The following is a 27500-nucleotide window of genomic DNA, read 5'->3' as shown; positions in this document are numbered from 1 at the left end:
TATAATATAATATAATAGGAGACCTCCTGAGGGATCAATAAAGTTTTAACAAACCTAAACTAATACTACGGAGCCATGGAGGTGACAGATGATTTTCTTTGTATTTATCTCAATATTTTTTTATCCCGAGATAAATCTTACCTTGTTGGATAGATGATTTTATTTTTTATCTCGAGATAAAATACTAGTATCTACAAGGGAAGTGATGGGAACTTTATTGTTGAAACACAAAGAGGCTGAAGCAACAAAAAGATATACAAAAGAGACTGAAAAGTAAGTAAACGTCATCTAAAGTCACGCTCCGAAAGTCATCACAAGATCTATGTCACCTACGGGGCTCGGTAAAATAATTAGAGAAAATATTGAACTATGGTTAAAATTGACTAAATTAAAAATTTTTTTTACCGTAAATCAATTTTTTTTATTTATGACATTCGATCAAAACATAAAAAGTTTTTGTTTGAGATTTGAGAGAGAGATTATGATCAATTATCTTCTTGTGTCATGAGATAATTAAATTCTCGCTCATTAATAAAAGATATTTAATGCATAATATTGAAGTGTCAGTGTTGCCAATACTGTTGCATTCGTGCACATTCAGTGCAACTGCTCTCGTACTAAAATGTATTACTATGTTAAAGTGCTAATATGTTAATGTCTTATAATAGTCGAGCTAATAAGGCTAAAGTGCTAGTGCTCAATATAAAGTCATATTAATCTATGGCACAAACAAAACTCACAAGCTAATAATGCCAATATCCAAACATAGCTTTAAGGCTTAAATTGTGTGTTCAGCTGAAGTGCTTTTGAAGCTGAATTGTACGGTGTCAGGAGTGTGGAACAAATAAAAGAAATTTGAGATTAAAAAAAGCGTTCTAAACAACCTAGCGTAAAGATAAGGAATAAGAAGGAAGAGATAAAAACAAAGGTTTGTTTTTATCTCCTTCTTATTTCTTATCTTTACGCTAGGTAAATAGTAAGAAGTGTGAGGGACTACATAAATAAACAGAAGCGACACAGATATTAATTTGTCGATAAATTTTATTGAAAAAAACCAACAAAGTACCCATTTAACAAGAAAAGTAAATTAAGAGATTGTAAGATTTTTGAGAGCCAAGCTCTTATGTACAGCATATTGCACTAGAAAAAGAACAAACATCCTCGGCTCCCTCCATCCCTCGGTGCCACAGAGCAGTCCCAAAGATGACACAGTCAAAAAAATAAAAAAACTGCTACATCTGGACTGGGTCTCACTTCCTAGACGTGTGAAATCCTTGGGACCACTCTGAACGTAAAGAAAAAGCATCCCTCGGAAAGAAAAGCCCACGTTTCAGTTCATGTCGACGTTGTGGTTCTTCCTGCTCCTTTAATTACATTCAAACCTTTAAGATACAGATCCAGGAATGTTGGACATGCATTTTTACTCCATTTACAAAATCAGGGGGTGAGAACAGGGGGGAAGCCCTTCCAACTGAGAGTGACACAGCAGGCTTATCCAGTCAATTTTCAGAAAAAAAAAAAAAACGCCAGTAGAATTGGAAAAAGAGCCACCATAGAAAAAAATTATAAAAAAGTTTTTGTCTTACAAAACAACTTTCTTAGAAATGTACCAATAACAGCTTGTCAAATTCATTATGTATCAAAAACACCAAATCACAGCACTTGACAGTAAAGAAGCACTCGTCATGTTTTTAAAAAAAAAAAAAGAAATTTTGAGATCAAAGACACTGAAGGTTGAACGCATCAACAAACCCGGAGACGACCCGCCTCCATGTAGAAATAATACTGGGCACCACGGTGTCTCATTCCTGCTTCATGTAAACCCACAGCCCCGCCAGGCCACAACAATCTAGCCAGGGCGATTCCAGCATATTGGTAAGAGAATCTAAAGGGGGAGTTCAGCGCAGGAGTAGAAAGAGAGAGGCGCAAAAACACAGCATACATGTTTTTAAATAAAAAAAATGAACGTTTTTACAGTGCACATTGATCGCAAACAGTCGTTTTGGATATTTAAAATGGTGAAAACTCGGAACTTGTGTAGAGAAGTCAGAGCCTGTGCCTCGTGAGGAGAAAGGGTTTCCAGACAATAGATGGTGGCGTCCACACGACACTTTAGCACTTGGATGGTTTTGGCTACCATAATTTATCATCAATATTGCTTCGACTTTTTATAGATTTCAAAAGTTGTTTTTGTTTATTTTTACAGATTTACTCTTAAATTATATTAAAAAAAAAAAAATCTTTAGTCAAATGTCTTATTGCTACGTCTCATTATTTTTAAAAGTAGCCATGTGACCGGTGGTTCTAGAAGGAGCTTAACATGTCAATGTCACAAATAAGATTGTAAATGTTCTTTGGACACCGACAGGCAGTAGTGTGGACGGAGGCGCTTCAAACAAAAAGCTGTGAGCAAAGGCTTCTGGGTAAATAAGCCATGTGTTGGTGACGACAGGTCTGTTTCTCACAAGGCACATTTTTTAACACGGGATTGTCCGTTGTTTGAAAACGCACGAGGCACACGGCTTCGCTCCGACGTCTCGCCACACGGGCACCGCACTGAATGCAACCATCAAAGATAAAAGACTGTACAGGTCTATACAGTAGCACTGAGCAAATATACATCAAAAATAAATAAGAATAAATAATCTGAAAGGAAGGTTGTTCTCGATAACGACAGCGAGTTGTTCATCAAACATGACCAGACGATGGGAGTTGGCTCAGCGTTCAACGTTTGCAGGAAACAAACTTTTGGCTTTTGATGTTAAATTGATTTTTGATTTTTTACCAAACACACCCGAACATCGTCATGTTCACGACGACTCTGAAGAAAAACAAAACAAAACCATCAGTGTCTCAGTGAGGTCCTTTTTTTCCTGAATCCCACAGAATTTCCTTTTTTTTTCATTCAATAGTGGCTGCAACGTGTGTGTGTGTGGGTGTGTGATATAAAACCAACTGTACAAAGCAGTTTGTTTAAATAGTCAGTGATTAAAACTGCAGGTACAGCAGGAGGGAAAATAAAATAAAAATGCATCTCCGTACCTTCCACAAAAAAGTTGTGTGTTCACTTTGATTGTAAATGCATGTGATTTTTTTCCTCGCTGACGTGGATATTGCTCACCGGAACATCTGATTCTAATCTCACAGGCGATCGGCAATGCAGCAAAGGGCAAAAGATGTGATTGTCAAACTCCCGAGAAGCTTTGGGACGTCTTCCATCTTCTCGGCTGTCTGATTGTTTACAGTTCCCTGACTGTAATCGCAACAAGTGAGACTTGTTCGACCTTGATTTTTGTGCTTATTTGGTTTTACAAATTACTGCATGTTTACACGTGAAGCACATGGTCCTACAACAACATGAATCGGAAGAAGAATCAACAATAACCGAGTCGAGTCTAAGCATCTAAATTCAAGTATGTTCAAGTTGTAACCACAGGAGCGACGGAATGCCGTCGGGATCTTCCGAAGAATGGATGGAGTGAGAGTAAAATCGTTGACAGCCGAACCAGGCTCTTGAAAAATTCGTCTGCGAGGAACTGTAAAGGGAAAGTTTATGGAGGAGAAATGTCCACAGTTTGACTCCAAAAAAAAGTGTCCAGAGCTCTTCCCGATGAATCCCAGGAAGATGCGGAGGGAGAGAGAATAAGGCATTCCTGACTGACGGAGGCCCTTCACATAGCAAAGTAAAACTGTACAAAATAGGTCATCTTACGAATATTTTTGAAAATATCTCTTCGAACACAATGGCTTCTTTTTTGGACAGGCAATTAAAGAACAAAAACTGAAACGAAAATCCATCGGTCTCCGTCCAGCGGTGACCAGTGTCCTCTTATCATTCTTCATTTAAATAAAAAAAAAAAGAAAATCCGAACCCGTGTTCCATCTTACAGTGCCATTTTAAAGTCTGGTCCCTTGAGTCAGTGTGAGAGAACAAGGGCCACGTCGGGGACAAAACAAGAGCGCCCTTCATCTTTGCTCGATCTGCAGACGAGGAAGTGGCGGCTGACCCGGGAACAGAAAGCCGAAAACCGCCATGGTAAGGCGCATCCACGCCGGGAGGTTTTCCCTCTGATGCCTCATGAACTGCAGGAAAGCAAACAGAAAAGACAGGAAGTAGTTAGCAACTGATGTGATCAACGTTTTGAGAACAACATTAACTCCTTAAAGGTGCTTAAACACCTTACTGTGAATCCCAAAGTGCTAGCTAAGCTAACAACATGACGTACACATAGTTCTTTGGGAGTTTAAAGTTGACAAAAACCAAAAACCTTAAGTGCAAATTTATAAAAACTGGTTAAACATGTAATACTTTAGCTTTGAATGAATGAATCATCAAAGAGAAGCTAACAAGGCTAATATGCTAAAAGGAAAAGCTATTATTGCTAGCCAACATAGCTTTGGTGTTAAAATAGCTCTTATCTAACAGTTGATAAGATTTAAACATTTAAAAACAACGGGTATAAATCCAACATAGTATATTATTGTGTTTAAACATTTTGTTTCAAACAAAGATACAAAGATTCAACAGACGTTGAAAAGTGCATGAATCTCTCTAAAGACCAACTTCTTACGCAACAGTGTTTTTGTTAATAACGTGACTTCATTTCATACGTTTTTTTATTCCGTTCGTATGTAAACAATGTATCTTGGTTTGACACGTCGCACAATCGAAAGGTTATCTAGTTAGTTAAACTAATCATCAGTAGGGGGCAGTGGTGTGTACTCTGTGAACCCTCAAAAACACGAGTATTGTGTGTAGAAAACTCAGATGTCACACACTCACACACTCACACACTAAGCCTCATTTTGGGCGTGGAATGTCGTCAGACCCCGTGAGCTCGATTCTTCCACCTCTAGTTGTTAACAAACAAGACCAGAAACACTTTCATCTCAGCGCCGGATCACCACGTTGACGCGCCGTCACTCACGTCCTAACAGGGCGAGAGGCCCGGGCGGACTGATAACCGGGGGCCTCTCCTCTCGCCCCTCATCCCTCGCTCCGTCTGAGAGATTGCAGCCTGTTGCATAAGCTTGTTCTATCGCCGCCTCTCTCCATCCAGGTCTGTGGCGGCGCTCACAGTCGGCCACGGGCGCTTTCAACCTTCTGCTCCACAGAACACTAATTGTTTCTAATCGCTTTAATTTGGCACCGTCGAGCTGAGTTACACAGCAAACAGCTCTTGTGGCCCCGTCGCCCCCCAGTACCTCCAGACGACCACAGATCGACTTACACAAAATTGACTGTAGTTAAGTTTTGATGTAATCTTTGGCTTCGGGTGTTTTACTCTTATTATCGCTTATTACTTAAATAACAAGTAAAACAAACAACACACAGGTTCTGATAAAGACCCTAAAAAAGGTTTTGTGATTATTTTGCAGAGATGGAATGTAACAAATAACTCGCACATCTGTTATAAAGTTTCTCAAAAGATTTAACAGTTGTGTGGAAATATTTCATCAGAAACTTTTATCACCGATGTTGTAAACACGATTGATACATTTTTGGTTGGCTTACTATAGAGTTAAATGGCATATAAATTGAATTTAATCAAGTCAACAGTTGTAAAAGGACTTCAAGTGAGAGTGAAAAACATCAAAGGAATCAAAGGAAGTTTTTATAAAATGTATAATTTGTACAAAAAGTGTTAAAAATTGTTGGGTAAATATACATTTTGTCCGCCCCCCCCACCGAGAAGTTTTTAGTTTAAGTTTTAAATGACTTCTTTATTTTTCTCTCTCCTTCTCCTTTGATAGCTATTGACAAGTTACACAACAACAGAAGCTGCAGAAAGAAAGAAAACTTTGGCAAAAGAGAGGGAAAAAAAAAAACTGTCGCCTTATCTCGGTCACACACAGAAACCAAAACACACACGGGCGAGAACACACAGCGAGGCAGCCGGCAGGACAACTGAGGTATTGTGGGTAGCCGTCGTCGTGTTACTGGCTGTGTCTACGAGTGCGTGAGTCAGACGCTATTTTTAGCCGAGCATATGAACGGAGCGGTGAGTCTACCCAGACACAGACCTGCTGCTCACTCTCGCTCGTGACACAACACCTGCTTTTCTCTCGCCATCTCTTCTCCGTTCCCTCCATCCTCCAAACTTCTAAACGCGCTTCGAACCACACCTTGTTCTCGATAACTGTCGCGGTAACAAACAAGATAACAAACTTCACACCCCCCCCCCCCCGCTCATATGAGCTGATGAACAAGCTTTATGGTCACATGACCGATGCTGGCATGAAAAGCACATGTTCTTGATGTGCTCGGAGGAGAAAAACAAGCGTCGCAAACCATCGACGGGAGTCTAAACTCTTGACGGCGGATCCTATTGTTTTCGTCTTAATCTCATTCCTGACTCACATCATTTCACTCCAGAAGTAGTAAATGTTAGCGTAGTAAACATCTACCTGCCAAGTCATACGCTCCTAACGGTAAAACTGCAGAATCAATATTTGGATAGCGATGATGAAGAAGCCATAATGTCCTCGTATGAACCCGGGTGAGTAACGTGGAGGTTCTGCGGTCGACCAACAGAGGGCGCTAAAGAAAAGTGTTTGTTTTTTCTCTCTGATTATGCGGGTCAATAAACAAAGTAAAACCGATTGAAATATAGTCCTGAGTTTAGTTAATGCACAACTGATGATATCGTGAAGGGAAAAAAAATGAAATTCATAAATAATTCTATTGTGTCTCATCAAACCATCTGTACTGTGACGTTGTGATTGATTTAGTGACACTCTTTTGTATGTAAATTCAGCACAACAGGAAGCCACACTCACCACTTCAATGTGGTCCTCGTTGAACTTGTCCCCGATTTCCCGCAGTTTACGGCCGATCTGCGCCTCCACGCTCAGTCCCTCTTGCTCACGCCGCCGGTTCTCCGTCGGGTCGTCGTGCCCTCGCCTGTTGTCGTCCTCCTCCTCCGCTTCCTCAACCTGCCTCTCTCCTCGGTCCTCCATTGGCTCAAACTGTGCAGGAAAGTGGGATCGTAATCCAGCGTTTCCTGAAGAAAAGAAAAAAAAATTAAGCTCCTTAAAAACGTGTGCTTACAGTTGCTGTTATTGTCGCTGCAGGGTGACTCGAAATTGTGGGTTATTAGATTATCTGTGGAGCCGCATTATTTCTGTGTGAGGGGCTGTCAAGACGGGATGAAGAAAAAGAGCCTTAATATGAAAAATACAGACATTAGAAGATGATCGAATGTTATAAGTTAAGATATTGAAAAGAGTAATAAGATCTAATTAAGATAATGTACATTATTCAATTTTATTCAAATGTAAATCATTGGCTAATATCATTTATAGCAGAAACTGTTGTTATTAAATATTTGTCGCTGGTTTGAATCATGTTGCAAAGGCAACTTTTTTGAAGGACACGGCCAAATGTCAACGACCAGTAGTGACCCCTCCCGACCTCTCGTGGGTTCACCGACCGCCTCCAGCATGCAGGTCTGCGGGCGGGAAGTAAACAGCTTTTGTCTCACAACACTGTCTCCCGACAATCCGGGCGTGCAGGTCGCAGCGATGGCCGCGAGCCAAGTGCATGACATCCATGACTGGTTCGCTGAAGAGGTAATTAGCGAGTACGACTCGAAGCAAACATCTCCGACAACAAACTAGAATCAATCCAACAATGACGTAACACTCATTCGATTAACTAATGATGAAGTTATTGCTCTGCCTTGGACCGTGTGTCATGGCATCATGACCGTCTCATCTGCAGCTCACTGGGAAATCAGGGACTTTTTTTCATTATGGAATCCGTGGCAACTATGTGACCTCAAGACTGGTAAATAAATCAGAGGTTTCAGTTTAAATAAATCCTTTCATTCAGCGTCAGAATTTATTTTTGACTCGACGGGTCAGTTTTTGTATCAGTTTCCGGAGTTTAAACCTGAGTGTTTTACAATAAAACAATAGGATTCACCAAGTTTTTAATGACTGTACAAAAAACAACAACATAAAACCATTCTTAGTTTTCTTTCATTTAATCATATATACTAAACTCATTTTAAAGTGGCTTTTTCAACAATATTTTTGGGATATATTTTCCCTGATTTTCATTGATGCAAGTAGGAAAACGCAAAACACTTTTTTTGTATTTTAAACATCATCATAGATTATAGTAAGTAAGTCATTTTTATTTGTATAGCGCTTTTCCAGACCAGGGTCACAAAGCGCTTAAACAATGAAAACAATACTCAATAAAGTATATATTTTAAAGATCAAGATAAAACTGGATTATAGGTGCATGTTGTTATTTCGCTTCGATTTGCTTCAATTGATTTGTCATTAACTTTTTTTCCCACTAATTGATCCATTTATATTGACGATCATATTATAAAATGTCATTATTTTCACGCACTGTGTATTTTTCGTAGTACCACTTAAGCACCATATGTAAACTAGCTTCTCAACCAACACATCATGGATGAAACCCACTCACCGTGAAAGGGTATGTGCGGCTGTCTTGGCGAGCTGCAGGGAAGCGCGTCGATGCAGTTGTTGTTGTGAGTCTGCGACGTGACGGCAGAGATGGGCTGTCCGGCGAAGAACTGTGTGGCTCGCTCCTCGATTTTAACGTTCCCGTAGGGGGTTCCCTGGAGTTGAGAGATGGGCCGCAACATGTCCTCCTCCTCATCATCCATCCAACACCTCAGCGGTAATCTGCCTGGAAAGAACCGCAAACTTTTCAAACATCTAGAATGAATCAAAACCAAAACATCATCCCGAGGCAGATGGAAAGTCATCTCACTTAGTCAACGATCGTGAGTCATGAAGTCAAGAGTGGTGGTGGTATATGCTTCCGAAATCACAATGTGATGTGTGTCAAAGCACGATCTGCACAATCATATGTTTCGTCATCACGGTCATGATATAGATGCCGCACAGCGAGACGTATATATGTGTTCAGAGGCTGCCAGCAGCCTGCAGCTCCCTCCGCCAAGCTGCTCCTGATAAGATGCCAAGTTGTGTTTCTGCTGCCAAAAAGAGCTTCGAGCTGCTTTTTAAAGCTCCGAATAACTTTTTTTTTCTGCGGAGGTGCCGGGAGTCACGGACGAAGTCGCCCTTGTTCAACAATAACAACTCTCCCTCCAGTCTGGGGTAAACGCTCGTCCACAAAAAAAAACCCAGCAGGTGTCATGCGAGTGAAACCTCCGTCCGACCGGTGTATGGTTTGTGATAACCAGCCTCTCTCTGCAACACTTCCTCGCCATCCCAAGTACACTTTGTCATCGCTTTTGTTTTGTAAGTGTAGACACAGACAGGCCAGACTGGGCAAGAAACAGGATCTGCTGGTATTGTGCCGGTGAAGTGTGCAGGGCTTGTAAACCACGAGGTGCTATTGTGTAATATGATGTGGAGTCACAGCCGGTTGGAGTTATTTCAACTTGTTATCTGATGGTTGCCTCTCAAAGTAAACAAGACGCCTCAACAAACTGCTCTATGAGACGTGCGACTCTTAGATCAGCAGATCAAACACCATCTCCCATCAGACTTTTTTTTTTTTTTAAACTGATTCGACATTACATCCAGAGCCAGACTGACCCACTCACTGGACTCTTCATCTGGCAACATCCTCCACACACACACACACACACACAGAGGGTGAACTGAGGCGCACACACACGGCCGAGAGGGGTCCCGCCAGCGACCAGGGATCTGGAGAAGAGACTGGCTCCCTCTGCTGCGCCATCTGCGCAGTGGGCGCAGATCCACGCGTGGAAACAAGGTGCTGTCTTTGTGTGGCCACTGAAGTGGACATGCCGTGCGCAAAAAAAAAAAAAAAACGGACTCGGATTGCGATTTGTGTCCGAATAAGAAAACAAGAAAGAGACACACAAAAAAAAAATTCTTCCAATTTTTATGCAGATTTCAATGTTTTCATTGCAGCGCGTCTTCCACGGTCCTTCGTCCGCTGCAGCTGCGCTCTGACGCGCACGAGATCACGCGCGAGCACCGCAATAAATATATTTTAAAAAAACACAAAACCTAAGATTAAAGATTATTTCAACTTTGATGAAACCAAAAGCCGGTGTATCGCGATTTAAAAAAAATTAAAAATAAAAAAAAGGTATAAAATGTTGTTTTTTTTAAATACATTTTCCACCTCGTTCTAATGCATTTTTAAATGAACACAAACGCCTCCATAAACAACAGTTTAGTAGAATCACAGTGCATGTGTTTGTTGTGACAAAGTTGCACCGGAGGATGAATCCTCGACCGAACTTCAGGGATGAGACCCGGGATGGATCCGGCTCTATATGCCCGGACATGCCCGCCGGTCCTCAACCAGCTCCGCTCCACCGCAGCAGAATAAGTAGTAGCGCTTAAAGATGAAACACTCACCGCCAGAAAAAAAAAGCCTTTTCCCTCCCGCTCGGGTGCGATTTTGACAACTTTTCTCCAAGTGACTGCAGTGAAGTGACTCGTATCCTTCTTCTCATCCGCGCCGCTTCAAGATGTTTGCTGACAGGAGCTTGTTTTTTTCCCTCCCCGTGTCTGATGGTCCGCCCCCCCCCCATCATCATCATCATCGGTCACCACCGAGACCCACCCACTTTACAGGACTACATTACCCCTGCGCAAACACTCGTGCAAACGATGTGCACTTCTTTTTTCTTTTTTTTTAAAAACAAACCTTTTTCCTTCAGATTATCACCACTTTCAGCTGTGCAGTGGTCAGTGGCTCACACAACAAAAGGTGAGAGATCGATCCTCAAATTGCTGTTGCTGGACCCCTGACCACTGCCCAATCTACTATACAAAAACAAACAAACAAAAAAAAAGACTTACCGCGTGCGTGTTAGTTTTCCTTCCCCGGCGGCTCTTGACTTAACTGGCTCGCCTGTCACTCAGACTGACTCCACGACTCTCATCGCAGCCTCGAGATTTCTTTTTTTTTTTGCTGACTGTGAAGAGCTTGTTTTTTTACTCTACACTGTATCACCACCACCCGCCCAGGAGCGTGTGGCCCTCCCACTCTCTGTTGACAGGGGCCCGCCCCCTTTACATGAGGTGATATCACGACCACTAAGAATTAACACACCATTTTTTTAATTTCATTTCGACCTCTGGCGTTTATTTTAATTTTTCTCAACGTTAAAACAGCAAACAAAAACACTAATCTGGTTATCTGTTGTCTGTTGTAAGAATAAAAAAAAAATGTTTTGATAATACATCTTTTAAATATTTTGACGAAACTCCTCGACCAATCAACGCGCAGCACAATGACAGTGACTCGGTACATGCTTGAATATAACTATAAAAAACCCTAAAGAGTCGACGTGAGTGACGTGCTATTGTTGTTGGGGTAAATAAACGTGGGGCCTTTAAGAAAACAATTCTCCACGCAGCCAGGAGCTGGTGACACGCGGCTGACCAATCACAGCCTTTGTTATGGTCCCGCCCCCTGCCCGCTGTATCCTGACACGTGGAGGGGAAAAACACAAACCCAGATGAGACATGTGACTTTTTTTTTTTTTTGAGCGCTCAGATCAGCTGATCAGAGAAGAACCTGCTCGAGAGAAAGTCGGTGTCGAGGAACGGAAGGCAGTTCGAGAGGATTCGTGATGGATCACTTCAGGAAAACAAGAGATGATTAGAAATAATATATTTTTTTAAAATGCCGCGAAGAAAGAAAGGCAGTTGAAATGCAAACAGAAGTCAAACAGCTCGCAGCATCAACAACAGAGGCATACTAACAAAAAGCAAACAGCACTTAAATAACGTTACTCAAATTTACAAAAAATGTCAGTAAAACAATAACAACGACCCACACGTTTATTATTTGAGATGGGAGTCAAGAGAGTTGATTCATGGGAAATTCAGAATTTAACTTCAACTTCGTGGATTTCCATCTGGATTCCCTCGTTTTTTTGAAGGTTCTATCATGCATTTCTATGGTTTACTTGCCAGGCAATGAACAAACTGACAAATCTGAAGCAATCCGGCAAATAATCAATGGCTCATAAGTAAGTAATTTGTATTTATATATAATTATATAAATATTTGTAATTATATTTATATAAGGCAGTGGTGAACAAATAAATGCCCACATTTGACTGTGACGGTGGAAAAGGTGAAAGGGAAAAGGGTCTTAAAATAATGGGGAATATTCTAGAAAAAAAAGTAGTTAAAAAAAGAACTCAGCACTGAACATGTAAGTATGCCAAGAAGGTACTTCATTTCAAACATGTTTTTTTTTTTTGTGGGTGCTGTTTGCCCATGTCTGGTTTAAGGGTCATGACCATTCTCATTATATATTTTACTTTAAAATTAATGTAATAGAGTGCAAACTATGAGCGTGTAGACACTTTATGACTAATATTTGGTGGATGTCTCCACACGTTTTCTGAGTAAATATCGCATGGTTTGTTTAGTCTGTTCCCCTCAAGGACGTCTCCTTAAACAGGCATGTGCTGCTCAATATTCAGCTGTGTTAACGGAAGAGATTGCGCGATTAATTTTACACCATCAAAATACAAGTATTTGCACCATCGTCTGTCAAGATGAATAAAAAAAATTGATCAAGTTTCTATCAACCTTGTCTTACAAGTTAAATATAAAGTTCAAACTCAATCACAGAACGGCCAAAAAATTTTTCAACAGTCAAGTTTGTTAGCAAAACACTATATATTGAAATATCTTGTGCCAGTGTACTATCGTTACATTTTGCGATTTACAGACCTCATGACTCTTGCCGAAATCATAACTGCTTTATTTGTTTCCAAGGCAAAATATGACTAAGCGTCAGCTTTCAAAGCTGCTGCAGTCGACTGTATCCTCTCGTCCTCAGTCTTTGCCAGGATCTCACAGAATTTTTATTGTTCCCTTAGCTGCGGAAGACGTAATGCTGCCATCTAGTGAACGTAAGATTCGTTGCAACAGAAAAATTAACAAACGTCGTGACTTTTTCGTTTGAATGGCATGAAAAATATATACAGTGCTTTTATATTTTCTAATAAGTCCTGTACCTAATCTTTAAACTGGCACCTTTATAATTGACGGATGAAAATTTCTATACTTGTTACTTGAAAACGTGTCAGATCATCAATCTTGAATCTTGTAATCCATGCGTTTGTTTCTTCTCGCCTGGACTACTGCAACAGTTTGTTTTCATGTCTTAACAAGAAGGATCTGTCTCGCCTGCAGTTAATACAAAACTCTGCAGCAAGAATTCTGACCTGCTCTAGTAGAAGAACTCACATTTCTGCGAACCTTAAAACTCTTCACTGGCTTCCAGTTTCTTTCAGGATCAACTTTAAAATTCTGGTTCTTACTTTCAGATCTATTCATGGTCAGGCTCCTCCTTACATCAGTGATCTGATCCAGACTTACACCCCAGCTCGGGCTCTGAGGTCTGTGGATCAGAATCTACTGATGGTTCCTCACACACGGTTCAGGACCAGAGGAGAGAAATCCTTCCAGGCTGTTGCTCCTAAGCTTTGGAACGATCTTCTGCTCCCTCTGTGTTTGATGATCTACTGACTCCTTTAAGAAACATCTTAAGACATTTTTATTTATTCAGGCTTTTCCTTGATTTTCTGGAACTCCTGTTGTGTTCTCAGTTTTATCTTGACCTTTAAGTATATACTTTATTGAGTATTGTTTTGATTGTTTAAGCGCTTTGTGACCCTGGTCTGAAAATGCGCTATATAAATAAAAATGACTTACTTTCTTACTTACAATTGACTTTATTTACATCATCTGATAAGCAACATTACATTAGTTTGCGGGCAGTGATTGGCTCCCCATGCCTCAAGTATGTCATGTTTTATGTATTATATATTGTTTTCAATGTCACATGTTTAACTGAACTATTGTTATTCGATGGTGTTGCTTTCCTTCACGCGTCTGAATGATTCCCAACTGTAGCACCAGCTCGAATCACATCCTGGCATCGCTGCACATGCAGCATCGGCACCGAGCCACTTCCAGCTCCGAGTGCCTGCGGGTGATCATCTGATGGATGCTCGCTGACACCGTAGTAAACAGCAGCCCCTGGATGTTGACCCTCTTTTTAGGACAGGAGCCCGCCCACGCATGGCATCGCTCAAAAGAGGTTGAATAAAAGAGTGGTGAAAAAAAACAGCCTGGTCTGAAAGAGCGAGGTGACTGAGTGCAGGACGGCCAGCAAGAAGACTATTTGATCCATCATGTGAGTCAGATCCGTCCCAGGAGATGATTCCTGGATGAGAGCAGATGCACTGGTCAGCTCATGCAGGATGTTTTCTAAAGCCCCCCCCCCCAACCCACCACCACCTACTTTGCTGCACACATGCGAGGTGCGATGTTCACAACTTCTCGCGAAACACCCGAGCACCGTTTACCAGGAGCAAATAGGAGCGAGGGAAACGACCTCAGCCTGTTCAGAGAGCTGTTGTATGACGGCCCCCCCCCCTCCTCCACTACCATCCTGCAGCGAGAGGGACCCCACCCAAAAATTGGGAAGATCAGATGCTAGTTGTTGTTTTTTTTTTCACACTCTCTTACTTTCTCAGCCCATGTTTTTGTTTTGGGGGGTTGTGCTATAATCCACGATGGAGCCAATCAGCTGTCAGCGAGCGCCGAGGCAGACGGAGGGAAGAGGAGAAAATAAAACATGTGTCGCTAATATTGTTGCACTTAAGCAGATTTCCTTCTTGCCGAGGCTTAACCGAAGCCATTATAATTACATTTGCATTATCTTTCACGCCGGGCTCTTGGAAGACGATGATGGGTTTAATTAAAAGCATACATCTGCACGTAAGGCTGGGAAACACTTCTCCCGTTGAGAGTTGTCCTTAAAATGCTTCTTTATAACCCCTCAGGTGCCGTCGTCACATGACCCCGCTCACTCGCGGAGGGCTTAGCGGTGCAGGTAAATCTCAAAGCAGGATGGCAACAGCGTTAGCGCGAATAAGCCGATAGTTGTGTAGCTTAGGTAGCTAACCGAAGACACGATTGGCAAACGTAGATTAGCTGAAGTGAAAGCCCTCACCCCATACCCCCCCCGAACTGCATCGGCATCGATAGAGATTTTGGAGTCGAGCAGTTGAGTCAATAACAGCTTCTGATTGGCTTGAGAAAACACCAACAGCTCTCCATGGAACTGAGACCAACTGTCGGAGCAAGTGAAGCACGGAAGGATTTTCCACTTATTCGGAGAAAAATCTGTTGTTAATTGTAATTTATGTGGTTCCCCCCCCGAAAATCTCAACACACACATAAAGATTCTGATACACAAAAAAACATGGCAACAACTGGAAATGTAACATTGTGGTCTTGGGTGTTAAAAGAATTCATAAAAACTATGAATCCCAGTGGGAACCATAATGTAAAGTTGTTGTTGATTGGCTAGATTCCATTCCACCTCACTCTCGCCACACACACACACATACTCTGGATAGTAACTATCGTGAATATTTAAGTTTTACTAACTGACTCTCAAAGTGATAGTTCACACTTCACTCATTTTCTACTCACCCTCATGTTGACTAAGGGTTGGCAACATGCTCAGAGTAATCTGGTCCTTTTTAGAGTTATAGTCGAAAAAAAAAAAGTTTATTCATTTTAATGTAGTGACTAAGCGTCCAGGGACTTACTTCCTTCAAAAAGACAAACGTAAAACATTCCAAATACCTCCGTACTGCTTGTCTGTAATGTTTATCTTGTATTGAAGCCTCGACCAGAAGAAATGTTCCGGAAAAAACGGAAGTATGTTTTACGCTGGTTTGTGGCAGTAGCTAGCAATATAAACAGGAAGTACTGCGGGTAATATCGCAAGCACTACCAGTGTAGACCGCTCAGGAAGCGCAGGCGTATTAACCAAGAGTACTTTCCGAGTGGTTTATAGCGCTCTAGTCTTTCAATGTCTTTCAATATATACTTTTTAAAAATTTTCTGGAACAATTCTTCTCATCGAGGCTTCAATACAAGACGGACAAATCTGGATTGTCGTATAAGGATTTTAAGTTTTTTAATCTGCATTTATCAGACAGGATATCGGTTCTGTCTTGAATCACACAACAAAAACCACTTCAATTGATTTACCTATTTCTTGTTTGACAGGACATTAAATGACATTTTAGATGGTCAAATGTATAGCTTCAGTACTTAACTACATAATTACTAAAGATTAGACCTTTTCATCATCATTTCAAGTCTTGTTTGATAAAAAAAAGGAATGTTAAGTGGAAAATAATAAAAGATTAAAATGCAAATCAACAGGCCAGAGGGAGACATCAACATTAACAGAAAGACTGTTGAACAGGTGAGACTCAATCGTTGTTTTCATGTCTCACAGACGGAGCTACATTTCTCTCACTCAGTGATGTCACAGCTGCTGAAACACATCTATCGTCTTGAAACAGCTTCAGCACAAACTTCGCAGTCGATCATGTTTTTGTCGGCTGTCGGACACCAAATTACCGAAGCACTTTTCTAGCTGATAAGCGTTTTCTTTACACTTACACTAGAACTTCAGATTATCCAGCAGGAAGGTGATGAAGAAATATATTGATCCATAACGTATTGTCAGGTCGTCAAACCAGAAGTTTTAGAGAACAAAAGAAAATATGTTGAATGTAAAGGTAAGATATAGCTCGTGCTGGTTTCGTTTGTGTGTATGTGTCTCTCTTAAGAGTTCTTTTGGGCCATTTGGTGTTTAAGCAACCGACGAAAATCAAAGTATCTCACATACCAGGACAGCATTAACCTTTTTTCTTGATGGATATATTTGGGATTAATTTGTGGAGAGACTCTTTTTTTTAGAAACTGACGTGCATTCACTGTTATTTAACATTTTGGAACTTAAATTAAAGTTACTTTGTGCAAAATAATGTGCAAAATACAGCCCTAGAGCCTAAACTTTAACTTTAGTGTCTAATCTAGTTTGTCTTTAGAATAATAGGTAATAGTCTGGTTGACGTATATAGTCTTTTGTTTTTGTTGCTGCTTTTTGTTTGGAAAAAATATTAATAATATCTAGTATTTGTAATAAATAACATAGTCATATTTCTTATTTATTAGGATTCTATGGGGCAAGACTGGTTTTAAAATTTGCGACTCCCTAGATGAGCAGGATCATAACAGGATCGTCAACACGGATCACAATAATTCGTCAGTAGATGTTAAAGGGCAACTAATGTAAAAACCCAACTCTCCTGACTCACTCACATGTTTCAAATGTTGAAGTCTTCCTCTCCAAGATACAGTAAGTTCCTCATCATGACCATGTTTTGAAGTTATTAGTATATAAAGTTCTCCCCTTTCTGAAATCTGGACGAACAAGAGGTTACGAGAGCCGAAAATGGCTTCACTCCTCCTCAAGCCAATGGACCTCACAACATGCTTTGTTTATACAACGAGTCCCTTGGAAGTGGAATGATGACGTGTGCTGACAGACCTTGATGCTTGACCAATAACAGCAGAGTGGGTGTGGTTATGATAGAAGGGTTTTCAGTGGGTGGGGCTAAATAATTGAATTAAAAATGGAGTTTAGTACAAACAGACACATACTGATGAGTACAATAGAGGTCCAATATCTATTGTAGTTACATCGTAATACAAGTACATACATGGACTCACAATCAAACAATGTGAGAAACAATTTGTCAATATTGGGGTCAAATGCTTGAATCTGTTCTAAGTGGCACTCGTGGAAATGTTAATTATTCACGTTTATTCAAAGATCTGGGCGTTAATCTAGAGTTTATTTTGCATAAATGGTATTTACCACCTATTGCTAAACACAAACATCTAGTTCCACCGGGAGCACAAAAGATGAAGGATCCTGCAGTTTGAAGTAATAATTGGGCATTTTTAAGTCAAATGTATTAGTGCAACAACACTTAAAAAATAATGAGTTGACGGAATACAACAGGAAAACAAAGACACAATTAGCAGAGAAGGAAAATCAAATCAGTCATTATCTTTCCCTCTGCGCTTCAGTCAGAGATCGCCCTATCAATAATTCATTAGCGCCCCGAAACCTACGGCTAACACCACGCTGTCATTGATCGACGCGGGACTTTTTTTTTTGTCTTTTCTATGGTGGAAAATTTGTGATGCAAATGAGATCTTTTAAGGATAATAACTTGAGTGGAACATCAGACATTGTGCAATCTCATACACTGTTTTAAGTCATTGTCGCTGTCTCTTACTCTGGCGTCAACCTCTTTGAAGTGGCAAAAAAAACAGCCTTTTGTGTCGGCGCTGAACTCACTACTTGTCAACTAAACTGCAACTTCCAGAGCTTCTCATGTGTCGGGAGGAGACGACGAGAACCTGCCCACCTTTCTCCGAGTCAGAGTCCCTGGTGGGGAGAGAGTTATTAACGAGTGCAGGTGAGAGGGCCGTGGATCTTGATATAAGTTCGTCGCATAATGATCGTAGCGGCTTCTCGCTAATGGCGCCTGACGTCCAGATCTTTTGTCAAAACCCAAAACAACAACGTTCACGCTCGCTGGCATCAAATCGTATTGTTCCCTCGTCTACCTGCGGAAGGTTCTGCACATAATTGGCTGTGATGTGACGCATTCACAGGTATTGGAAACCACTGTCTCCGAGCGTCTCCTCCTCCCTTCCCCGCCTGTCCTGTCAACACCTCTTGGTTCTAACCACAGGTAGAGCTGCCGAGGACTGGGCTAATGAAGGTGGAACTCAGTGGGTTCATCCAGAGGTAACACATTTGAAGTCCACAACTCACCCGGGAGGGGAAACACTTCATGCTGATTTTCGGGGGGATTGTGACAAGTAACGCCACAACCTTCAACGATATTTGAATAGAATTTTTTAGATGGAAATGTTTTAGATCCATTGTCGACGTTCTCGCACCAAACCCGCCCTGACAGCGCCGGTGTTGATGAGCGACGCTGAGATCATTGTAATGGAAATATTTCTGCTGTAAAACTCGCTGAAGGTTTTTCTTTTGAATTGATTACAATGTGTTCGACAGACACTAACTTTTTTTCTGCAGTTGCCGTTTGTTTGTTCCTGCGTCACAACAACTCACTATCATTTACTTGAACGATGTAGACCTGGGCGAGGTCGGCCCCCTGGGGCCCTCAAGAGCTGAAACGGATTTTTATTAAGCTAACCAAAACTTTATATTCTGCTCATTTGTATTACTTGTTAATAGTAACATTTTAAATAACACTAAGAATTAATCTTGCATTTCTTTTCATTGACCCCTCTATGAGTATTATACTGGGGTAACAGCTCGGGGGCCCCCGGGGACGAGCTGGATCATGTAGCTGGAGAGAGGAAAGCCTGGGCCTCCCTGCTAAAGCTGCTGCCCCTGCGACGAAGACAAAAATATATTGAATTAAAATTGAAAAAAACTACTTCAAAACAAAGTCCTGTTTTATAACTGTAACATGTTTTTATGTCTGTAGTTAGTTAGTGAAAGATATTTAAATACATTTTTTTAAATAGAATTAAAATGAAAAAAATATTTGAAAAGATAATAAACTCATTTGATGGTCCAATTCGGGAAATTAGTTTATTATTTCGTTCCCTTCTGGGCCAAGTTGACCCGGTAACCCAAAAACAAATGTGTTTGTGGTATCTCCTGTGTAATCTATGGGTCAATTTGACCCAGTAGCCCGAAAAAAATGTGTTTGTGGTATCCCTTGTGTTGTCTCTGGGTCAGGGTGACCAGGTAAACCGAAAACAAATGTGTTTGTGGTATCCCCTGTGTTATCTCTGGGTCAAGTTGACCCGGTAGCCCGAAAACAAATGGGTTTGTAGTATCCCTGTGTTGTCTCTGGGTCAAGGTGACCCGGAAGCCCGAAAACAAATGGGTTTGTAGTATCCCTCATGTTGTCTCTGGGTCAAGTTGACCCGGTAGCCTGTAAACAAATGTGTTTGTAGTATCCCTTGTGTTGTCTCTGGGTCAAGGTGCCTGGTAACCCGAAAACAAATGAGTTTGCAGTATCACTTGTGTTGTCTCTGGGTCAAGGTGACCCGGTAGTCCGAAAAAAATGTGTTTGTGATATCCCTTGTGTTATCTCTGGGTCAACGTGCCTGGTAACCCGAAAACAAATGTGTTTGCAGTATCCCTTGTGTTGTCTCTAGATCAAGTTGACCCGGTAGGCCGAAAACAAATGTGTTTGTGATATCCCTTGTGTTATCTCTGGGTCAAGGTGACCCGGTAACCCAAAAAACAAATGTGTTTGTGGTATCCCCTGTGTTATCTCTGGGTCAAGTTGACCCGGTAGCCCGAAAACAAATGGGTTTGTAGTATCCCTCGTGTTGTCTCTGGGTCAAGTTGACCGGGTAGCCTGAAAACAAATGTGTTTGTAGGATCCCTTGTATTGTCTCTGGGTCAAGGTACCTGGTAACCCGAAAACAAATGAGTTTGCAGTATCACTTGTGTTGTCTCTGGGTCAAGGTGACCCGGTAGTCCGAAAAAAATGTGTTTGTGATATCCCTTGTGTTATCTCTGGGTCAAGGTGACCCGGTAACCCAAAAAACAAGGTAGCCTGAAAACAAATGTGTTTGTAGTATCCCTTGTGTTGTCTCTGGGTCAAGGTGCCTGGCAACCCGAAAACAAATGAGTTTGCAGTATCACTTGTGTTGTCTCTGGGTCAAGGTGACCCGGTAGTCCGAAAAAAATGTGTTTGTGATATCCCTTGTGTTATCTCTGGGTCAAGGTGACCCGGTAACCCAAAAAACAAATGTGTTTGTGGTATCCCCTGTGTTGCCTCTGTGTCAAGTTGAACAACCTCCCTGACTTCCATAAATACATTTGCAGTGGTGGAGGTCGTTCACCTTGACCCAGAGGCAACACAAGGGATAACACAAACACATTTTGTTTTCAAGCATCCGGGTCACCTCGACCCAGAGACAACGCTTGGGTTAAGTGACCACTTAACTGGTGATCTGGCAAAGACCAACAACCTTCTTTAACTCATTCAAACTGCAACAATCGTGAATGACAAGGTCACATGTCGTACGGAGAGGATTATTCATCGGTCGTAGAAACGCAGAAACACTTCAGTCTCCAGAGCTGAGGTTGTTGTTACACCTCAGAGAGAAAAAGAGAAGCTGAATAGCGGCAAATTAAATCTGAAGTGGACCAAAATCATAAAAAAAAACCTTCTTTTGGCCTTAATGTTTTCACTTTAAAACCAGGATGGTTTTGTGTCAGGAAATAATTAAAAAAAACACCTTAAATCCTAATGCCTTCCTCACTTTCAAATCTTTTTACATTTTGTATGTCTTTCATCTTCAGGTCTTTGAAAAAAGAAGACTAAACACATTTGGAAGGAAGACGAACCAGCACTCGTGAGGTTTGAACATAAGTCAGCTGACATCACTTCGCCTTGTTCCCTTGAAAGTAACAAAAACTCAATTCAACTCTAAGAATAAATCCATTTTGAACAACTTCTACAAAAATGTGTTTTGACTCTTTGGCATTTGTGTTTACTTTGGTACTCATTTAGGAATAATAATCTTAACTTTTCCTGTTTAGAGAGTTGGAAAACTTAAAAAGAAATAAAAAGGCATGTGGTTAAAGAAATTGTTTTATCCCAGGGTCAGGATGACCCGAAGTCAAGAAAACAAATGTGCTTGTTGTATCCCTTGTGTTGTCTCATGGTCCATTTTTTTTGATATAAAAAATGTTAAAATAGGTAAAATTATTAAAGATAGTATGGTGAAAACTGATGGTGTAATGTTGGTAGATGTGTTACGTGTAAAAGTCAATAGATTAAAATAATTAATAATAATATCACTGAAAATGTAATGAGGGTCTCCGGAGGTCAAACAGTCATGGTGGTCATAAACCCATGCATTTGCCGCTCGACTCGTGTCCAACAATAATGAGATTTTGGGGAAGCCGTTGTCAGCCGAGGTGAGGTTAAAAGGGGGCGTGGAGTAAACATGCCGGCGACAGATAGGTCCGAGGTTGTTTTGTTTTCAGGGCGTGTCTTGTCTGATAAAAACCCTGAGAAAAGTTGCTTCGCGACAATCTTGCTGAAAAGTTCAGGTGCAGCAGAACAAGATGTACATCAACATCTGAACCTCAGCATCTTTTATACGCTCGCTCGGGTTCCTGCGCGTTTCATTGGCTGCCGACGCGTTTAGGAGGCTGGTTGCTGTGTAGCGGATTAAAAAAAGAAAGCGGTGATAAATCGTGGAAAAAAGGAAGGAGACGTCGATGGAAATAGAGTCGGAGTAGGTCTTGTTTCTACGGTAACTGTGGACGGGGAGGTACCAGAGATGAAAGCGGAGGCAAAACAAACCTCCCCGCTCCGATGGCAACAGCCTAGCAATTGGTTCTCATTTCCTACGAGGACAGGAAGAGGAGAAAAAAAAAAAAACCATAACAAGGTCCCCGAGTAGCCCGGGAGACGGTTGGATGTTGCATCAGAAAGCGAGAGGCAGGGGCGCGTCGACTGCACGCTCGCAGAGATGCAACACAAACATGCACACACACACACACATACACACACTGACTCGCACACACACGCCATCACATGCTCCACTTCACCCCCCTCCTCGCCACGGCGCTCTCCCGCCAAAAAACACCGACAGCACGTCTGCCTGGAAACCGAGGGGAAGCTTCCGCCCGCCGCCCGATTGGCTGAGCTCCCTAGCAACCGCGTACGCTGCCGCAGCCAGTCAGGCGCGTGCAGGGAGGCACACTGACCCAATGAAACAGATTAGCGCCGCGGCGGCGCGGGCAGGCATAGTGACCTGGTAACAGTCAGAAGAAGAAGATGCTGCGGGGAGAGGAGGAGGCTCTCGCTCATTGGCCGACGAGTTTTTCCTCTTTATCAGGATTGGTGGAAGCTTCGGCTCTTTCGCAAGTCATTCATACAATTTCTCTGCCTGCCTTCTCGGCGCCGGTTCTGTTTCCTTCCAACCCCTCGGATTCGGAGCCGCTTCCACGGTGGCCGCCCTGCCCTCAAGGAAATCCGCCGCCCAAGGTCGAGGCGGCTGAAGCAGGATTGGTCCAGAGGAAGCAGGACCAGATCCTAGTAACAGGTCCGCCCCATCATGTCGGCGCAGGATTAAACAGGGGCGATCAACAACTTATCAAAGTGCACCCGTCGTCGCCGCCGACCAGCTTATTATGGTCTGCGAGGTGACGGCTGTAATTGGCTCTTCGTGCAGCATCCACGCCGTAGAAACAAACCAGCAAATGGTTTGTTTGTCTTCAAAAACTTTTGATTACAAGTATGGAAATTCCATTTAAAAAAAAAAGCTGGCTCCTCTAGCGTGGGGGAATTAATGTCAACACCCCGCAGGATCGAGAGTTCACGTTGAATTGTTAATGAGTTGGCGGAGAAGAGAAGAACTCAAATAATTCGGTGGAATTCTCCACGCCGTGCATATACCGCCTAATTGAACACATCTCGGGGCGAAGAAGTCACCCGAGCAGGAATATTAGCGAGCCGTGATTAGCAAAAACAACATCCAAACACTGAAATGGCTCAAAGCTCACAAATGACTTTACTTGGGAAGGAAGATAAACGGAATGTAAGAGCATTTGTGTTTACCTAGAATGTTGCAGGCGATGAGATAATTTATTTATTTAAAATATGTCCATGACCACCTGTTTTGAAGAAGAAAAAATATCTGAACGTCTGTCAACATCCTCTAAGGCAAGAAACTAGCGGTTTGCGGGCCATTTCTGTCCGCAATATGATAATCCGTGGCCCATTTATTGTCTTAAAACTCATCCTCTACGTTTTAACTGCTGCTATGCATTCACTGTGAACACAGACGTTTGCTGCCCATTATAATCAGAGACAAGCTCAAAGTTTGGGTCAATATCACCAATAAAAACAAACACTACGACGTCGTTTGTTGTCATGGTTCTGAAGCACTCGTGAGGCAAGGAAATCACTTCATCATTTTTTAATTTTAAATCTAAAAAGGGGCAGATTTGTTGGGTTTAAAGGCGGATCTGACTTGACTTTGGAAACCTCTACGTACTCCCTCGTCCTAATACTTCAAGTTCTTCAAGGGTAGCCCCAGGTTTATAGTAGTTAAACCAACAAAAACAAACTCATATTAGACTTACTTGATTGACAACCCTAATATGACACACCCCCCGACACACACCAGTAAGATTTTGATGTATCCTTATGTTGTGTTATGCTGATGATACGCAGATCTACCTAAAACCTGTTGCCTCTCGCTTGTTCCCACAATCTCATTAGTTAGTAGGTTTTTTGTACTTTAATCAGGATTCAGAATTATATATACCACGATATGGCAAGAGCCCTGAAATAAACGTGTTCTATTTTTACATCGTAAAAAATCCAGAACTGAAAAACATCAAAATACTGGTCTGGATTTGAATGACTCTGGAAGCGCTCGCGATGTTTACTTGGCCTGTTCTTCTGCTCTGTGTCTGCTTGTTGTTCTTTAAACTCTACAAATTTTTTCCGACACGATCCCTCTCGTCGAGACTTCAAGATGGACAAGATGGATGAAAGAAAAGACAAGACCACTGAGCGTCATTAGCTTTGTAAAAAATAAACATACATCTTTGTCTCTAAGAAGGAACAGATTAATAATCCCAACCCTAAATCGACACGAGGGTGAGTAGAAAATGAGTGAAGTTTAAATTCTCTTTAACTCAAAACACAAAGAAATCTCTCACTTTAAAATAAATGTAAAAAAAAACATGGCGTAAAAAAAAACTTCCTGTGTGTTATAGTCATGATAAATGGAGTTGAATGTGAAACAAAGCCATCGTAATGGATCACTCGACCTTGAATGGAAGCGACGTATAGAAGTCGACCGGTTCTCCCGAATGACTAACCATTAGGTTCCTCTGGGCCCAGCAGCGAGAGGAGCCAATGACTCAAATACTTTTATTTGTTTAATTCTAAAGAGAACAAGCACACAAATACATCTTTCAAATCAAGTACTTTGGCCTCAGAGTGAGTCGCAGTGATGTGAATATAATACGGTTTGATGAAGTTACAACGTAGAATCAACAGCCAGGTCTATTAAGGAACGACTTTTTGACCGTGTTAAAGGTCTCGTCATCAAATGTCCGGGCTCTTATTTATGTCAGAGGGGACGACTTCAAGACAAACAGCCCTTAAGAACGCCCCCCCGGGTGAGTCACCCGGTTTAAAGCTGGACTGTAAACCCCTCTGCATGTCAACATCGTTCACCTGTCATGGAGCTGCTATGCGTCATGATTTCAAAGATTAAAAGCCTCCGTATTACGTCATACATCGCCGTTTTACGGGATTTGCATAATTCCTGGGGGGGGATAAGCCGGACCCGGGGCTCATCCATGAAACAAACTATTCAACTTTTTTGTTCGGCCTGCAGAGGATCACCTCTGTCGCGTCTGCGCGAGACTAATTGGCTACAGCGGCGCGCCAAGCTGAGCAGCCAGAGGCATAGAACCAGGAAATACAACATAAAGGTATTGTCTCCACGAGGCTTGCATTCAGCATTTTAAGCATATCACCGCTGCCTGAAAATACTGGCACGGCGGGCATAAAAAATGCATCGCGTCGGACAAAATCGCTGAAAAGACATTGAAATACGTTCTTTTCTTTTTTAATTGACACACACTTCCTCTTAGTTTGGGCCACAGGATGTTGTATTCTCATGCAAATAAATGATCCAGCAAGACATGCCAAGGAAGTGATTTAGCATCCCACACCCCATTATTCATAATGACCGGCTTAAATGCTGCTAACTTCTTTCCCCATATTCAGGAACAAAATAACATGAAAAGAGGATTTGGAATTAATGAATTTGGGGGAATTAAGTAGCTTAAAATTCACTCTTTTGTTTAAAGCAGCTCAGACTGGAGCAATCTGTCCAAATGAGTTGATTAGAGACGTGGTTTTCAATGGTTTTCAGAGAGTTGCTGAAATGATAAATCCTGGTAACACCTCTCAAAAGTTTGCTTTGTTTCTTGACTCTACTTCTTGGGAGTGGTCTGTGCTAGTTTAGTGTTTTCACTGGACATATGATGAGTTTTACAACGACTCGATTCATTGGAACTGACCATGTTTGGACAGGGATGCAGATTTGAAACCAACGTTGTCCAACTGTGACTGTGGCAGTTCATTGTGGGAAAAAGAACTTTGAAAAGTTTATCTGGAATGTCTTGAATAGAATTAAACCATAAAATATGCATTAGAAATTCTTATTTAACTAAATATAGCAACCTTGATATTCAACTTATCCAAACAGTTCATTTCTTATGATTTATGTCAGTTTTACAACATCACAGTTCTTTAGACAGCAGATATCAAACCATGTAGGAGCCAAGGTTTCAAGCAGGCAAGTTCATACATAATGTCATGTGATTTATTTTCTCCTTTTGCTAGTTAGGTAGGGTCAGTTAAGCTTAACCTTACCACCCATGTTTTGAAGTTGTTCTGAATTCTCGGCGAACGACAGGTTACGAGAGCGGAGTCCATTATTACATAATTATGGCTTCACTCCTCCTCCAGTCAGCTTTAATCACGCCCTGATTTGTTTATACAACGAGTCCCTTGGAGGTGGAGACTGAGAACCATGTCAAGATGAAACTGGGCCGTACACACCTGCAGGATCCTTCATTTTAGTTGTAGCGAGGAAGTATTGCAGAGAAGGCAAAAGATATTCTGGTCACAGATAATTACACCTCATTACTCCAACACTAATCCGACTGTAGTGGAGGTGAAGGGAGTGACTCGCAGTTGTGTTAAGACTGTGGTCACAGAGGAATAGAGAAACCAAGCAGGAGTGAAACACAGTCACATGACTTTCTGCAGCTTCAACCAAGTCCACAAGCTTCTCTTTCCTCTCTTCGTCCTGCACAGATGTTCTACATCTCTCAAAGAGGTCAGTGGTTCTGAGGGCACCCTGAGCTGCTGCCTGGAGGTGTGACAGCCGGCCTCTGATCTGACGCCGCGTCAGAAGATCTGAAACACACACACACATACACTATCTCCTGGTGTCAGTTCTTCAGGTCTCTTTCCTGGGAGAAGTCGGAACGCTGACAGACTGTGTGTGGAATCTTCTCTCTGGCTCGTCTTAATTAGACAGCAATTACAGACGCTTCCTCACGGAACGTACGCTTTTAACTACCACCCACCCTGTGTCGCACCTCCATTGCTAAAACGCCCGGGATGCCTTTAAGCGGTGGCTTTTCACCAATGTGACAATGCCAGTGATCCCGTTAGCTCAGAGGAATCTCATCCCTGTGAAAATTCTATTTTCTGGTCAATTTGAGCAGAAGGAGGGCGTTGCATGACTGAGCTGCAAATTAGTTTTACTGTCTTTATTCTGGCTTCCTTCCTCTCTCCCAGCGGGGGGAGGGAGGTTGCTTTTTTTGGGGGTGACTGAGCCATTCATACCGCTGCTGCATAAATGACTGCTGATGTCAGCGGTTTGTCTACTGGGATGGTCCTCCCGGAATAACACGATAGATGTGGTTCGGTCTCAGGGCGGCGATGCTTTGAGGAACACACCTGCGGGCCGGGACCACCCGAGTTCGAAAAGGCGCAGGAGATTGAACAGGTTGTTCCGTACTCTTG

General features: G+C 41.9%; 2 protein-coding genes across 5 annotated transcripts in view; one reads left to right on the top strand and one right to left on the bottom strand.

Annotated features, from left to right (window-relative positions):
* LOC148067455 (transforming growth factor beta-3 proprotein-like) overlaps positions 1-27500 on the top strand; it is a 179205-nt gene that overhangs the window by 114783 nt on the left and 36922 nt on the right. The window lies entirely within an intron of this gene.
* On the bottom strand, positions 1353-10909 carry bmf2 (BCL2 modifying factor 2). Of its 4 annotated transcripts, none has more exons than XM_087805234.1 (4): positions 10798-10909; positions 8447-8671; positions 6781-7004; positions 1353-4083 (listed from the first exon to the last, which is right to left on the bottom strand). In XM_087805234.1, exons 2-4 carry the CDS (start codon positions 8646-8648, stop codon positions 3967-3969), a joined length of 543 nt encoding a protein of 180 aa, XP_087661360.1. In that variant the 5' UTR covers positions 8649-8671; positions 10798-10909; the 3' UTR covers positions 1353-3966. The 4 variants fall into 4 exon arrangements, with proteins under 4 accessions (XP_087661360.1, XP_087661362.1, XP_087661361.1 ...); XM_087805236.1 differs by having other exon boundaries at positions 8447-8667; positions 10798-10905; XM_087805235.1 differs by lacking the exon at positions 10798-10909 and adding an exon at positions 10351-10455.

This window comes from Callionymus lyra, chromosome 13 (genome assembly GCF_982586985.1).
Source record: "Callionymus lyra chromosome 13, fCalLyr1.hap1.1, whole genome shotgun sequence".
NCBI lineage: Eukaryota > Metazoa > Chordata > Actinopteri > Syngnathiformes > Callionymidae > Callionymus > Callionymus lyra.
Note: the sequence above shows the minus strand (reverse complement) of the source record. Positions and strands in the feature narration are given on the sequence as shown.

What these genes read in the sequence shown, in the direction of transcription:
- bmf2 (XM_087805232.1), bottom strand. Translation starts at nt 10,448, where the DNA reads ATGAGAAGAAGGATACGAGTCACTTCACTGCAGTCACTTGGAGAAAAG. An exon ending in AAGGCTTTTTTTTTCTGGCG is followed by an intron (nt 8,668 to 10,350) that starts GTGAGTGTTTCA and finishes CTTTCCAGGCAG; the next exon opens with ATTACCGCTGAGGTGTTGGA. An exon ending in ACGAGGACCACATTGAAGTG is followed by an intron (nt 4,084 to 6,780) that starts GTGAGTGTGGCT and finishes GCTTTCCTGCAG; the next exon opens with TTCATGAGGCATCAGAGGGA.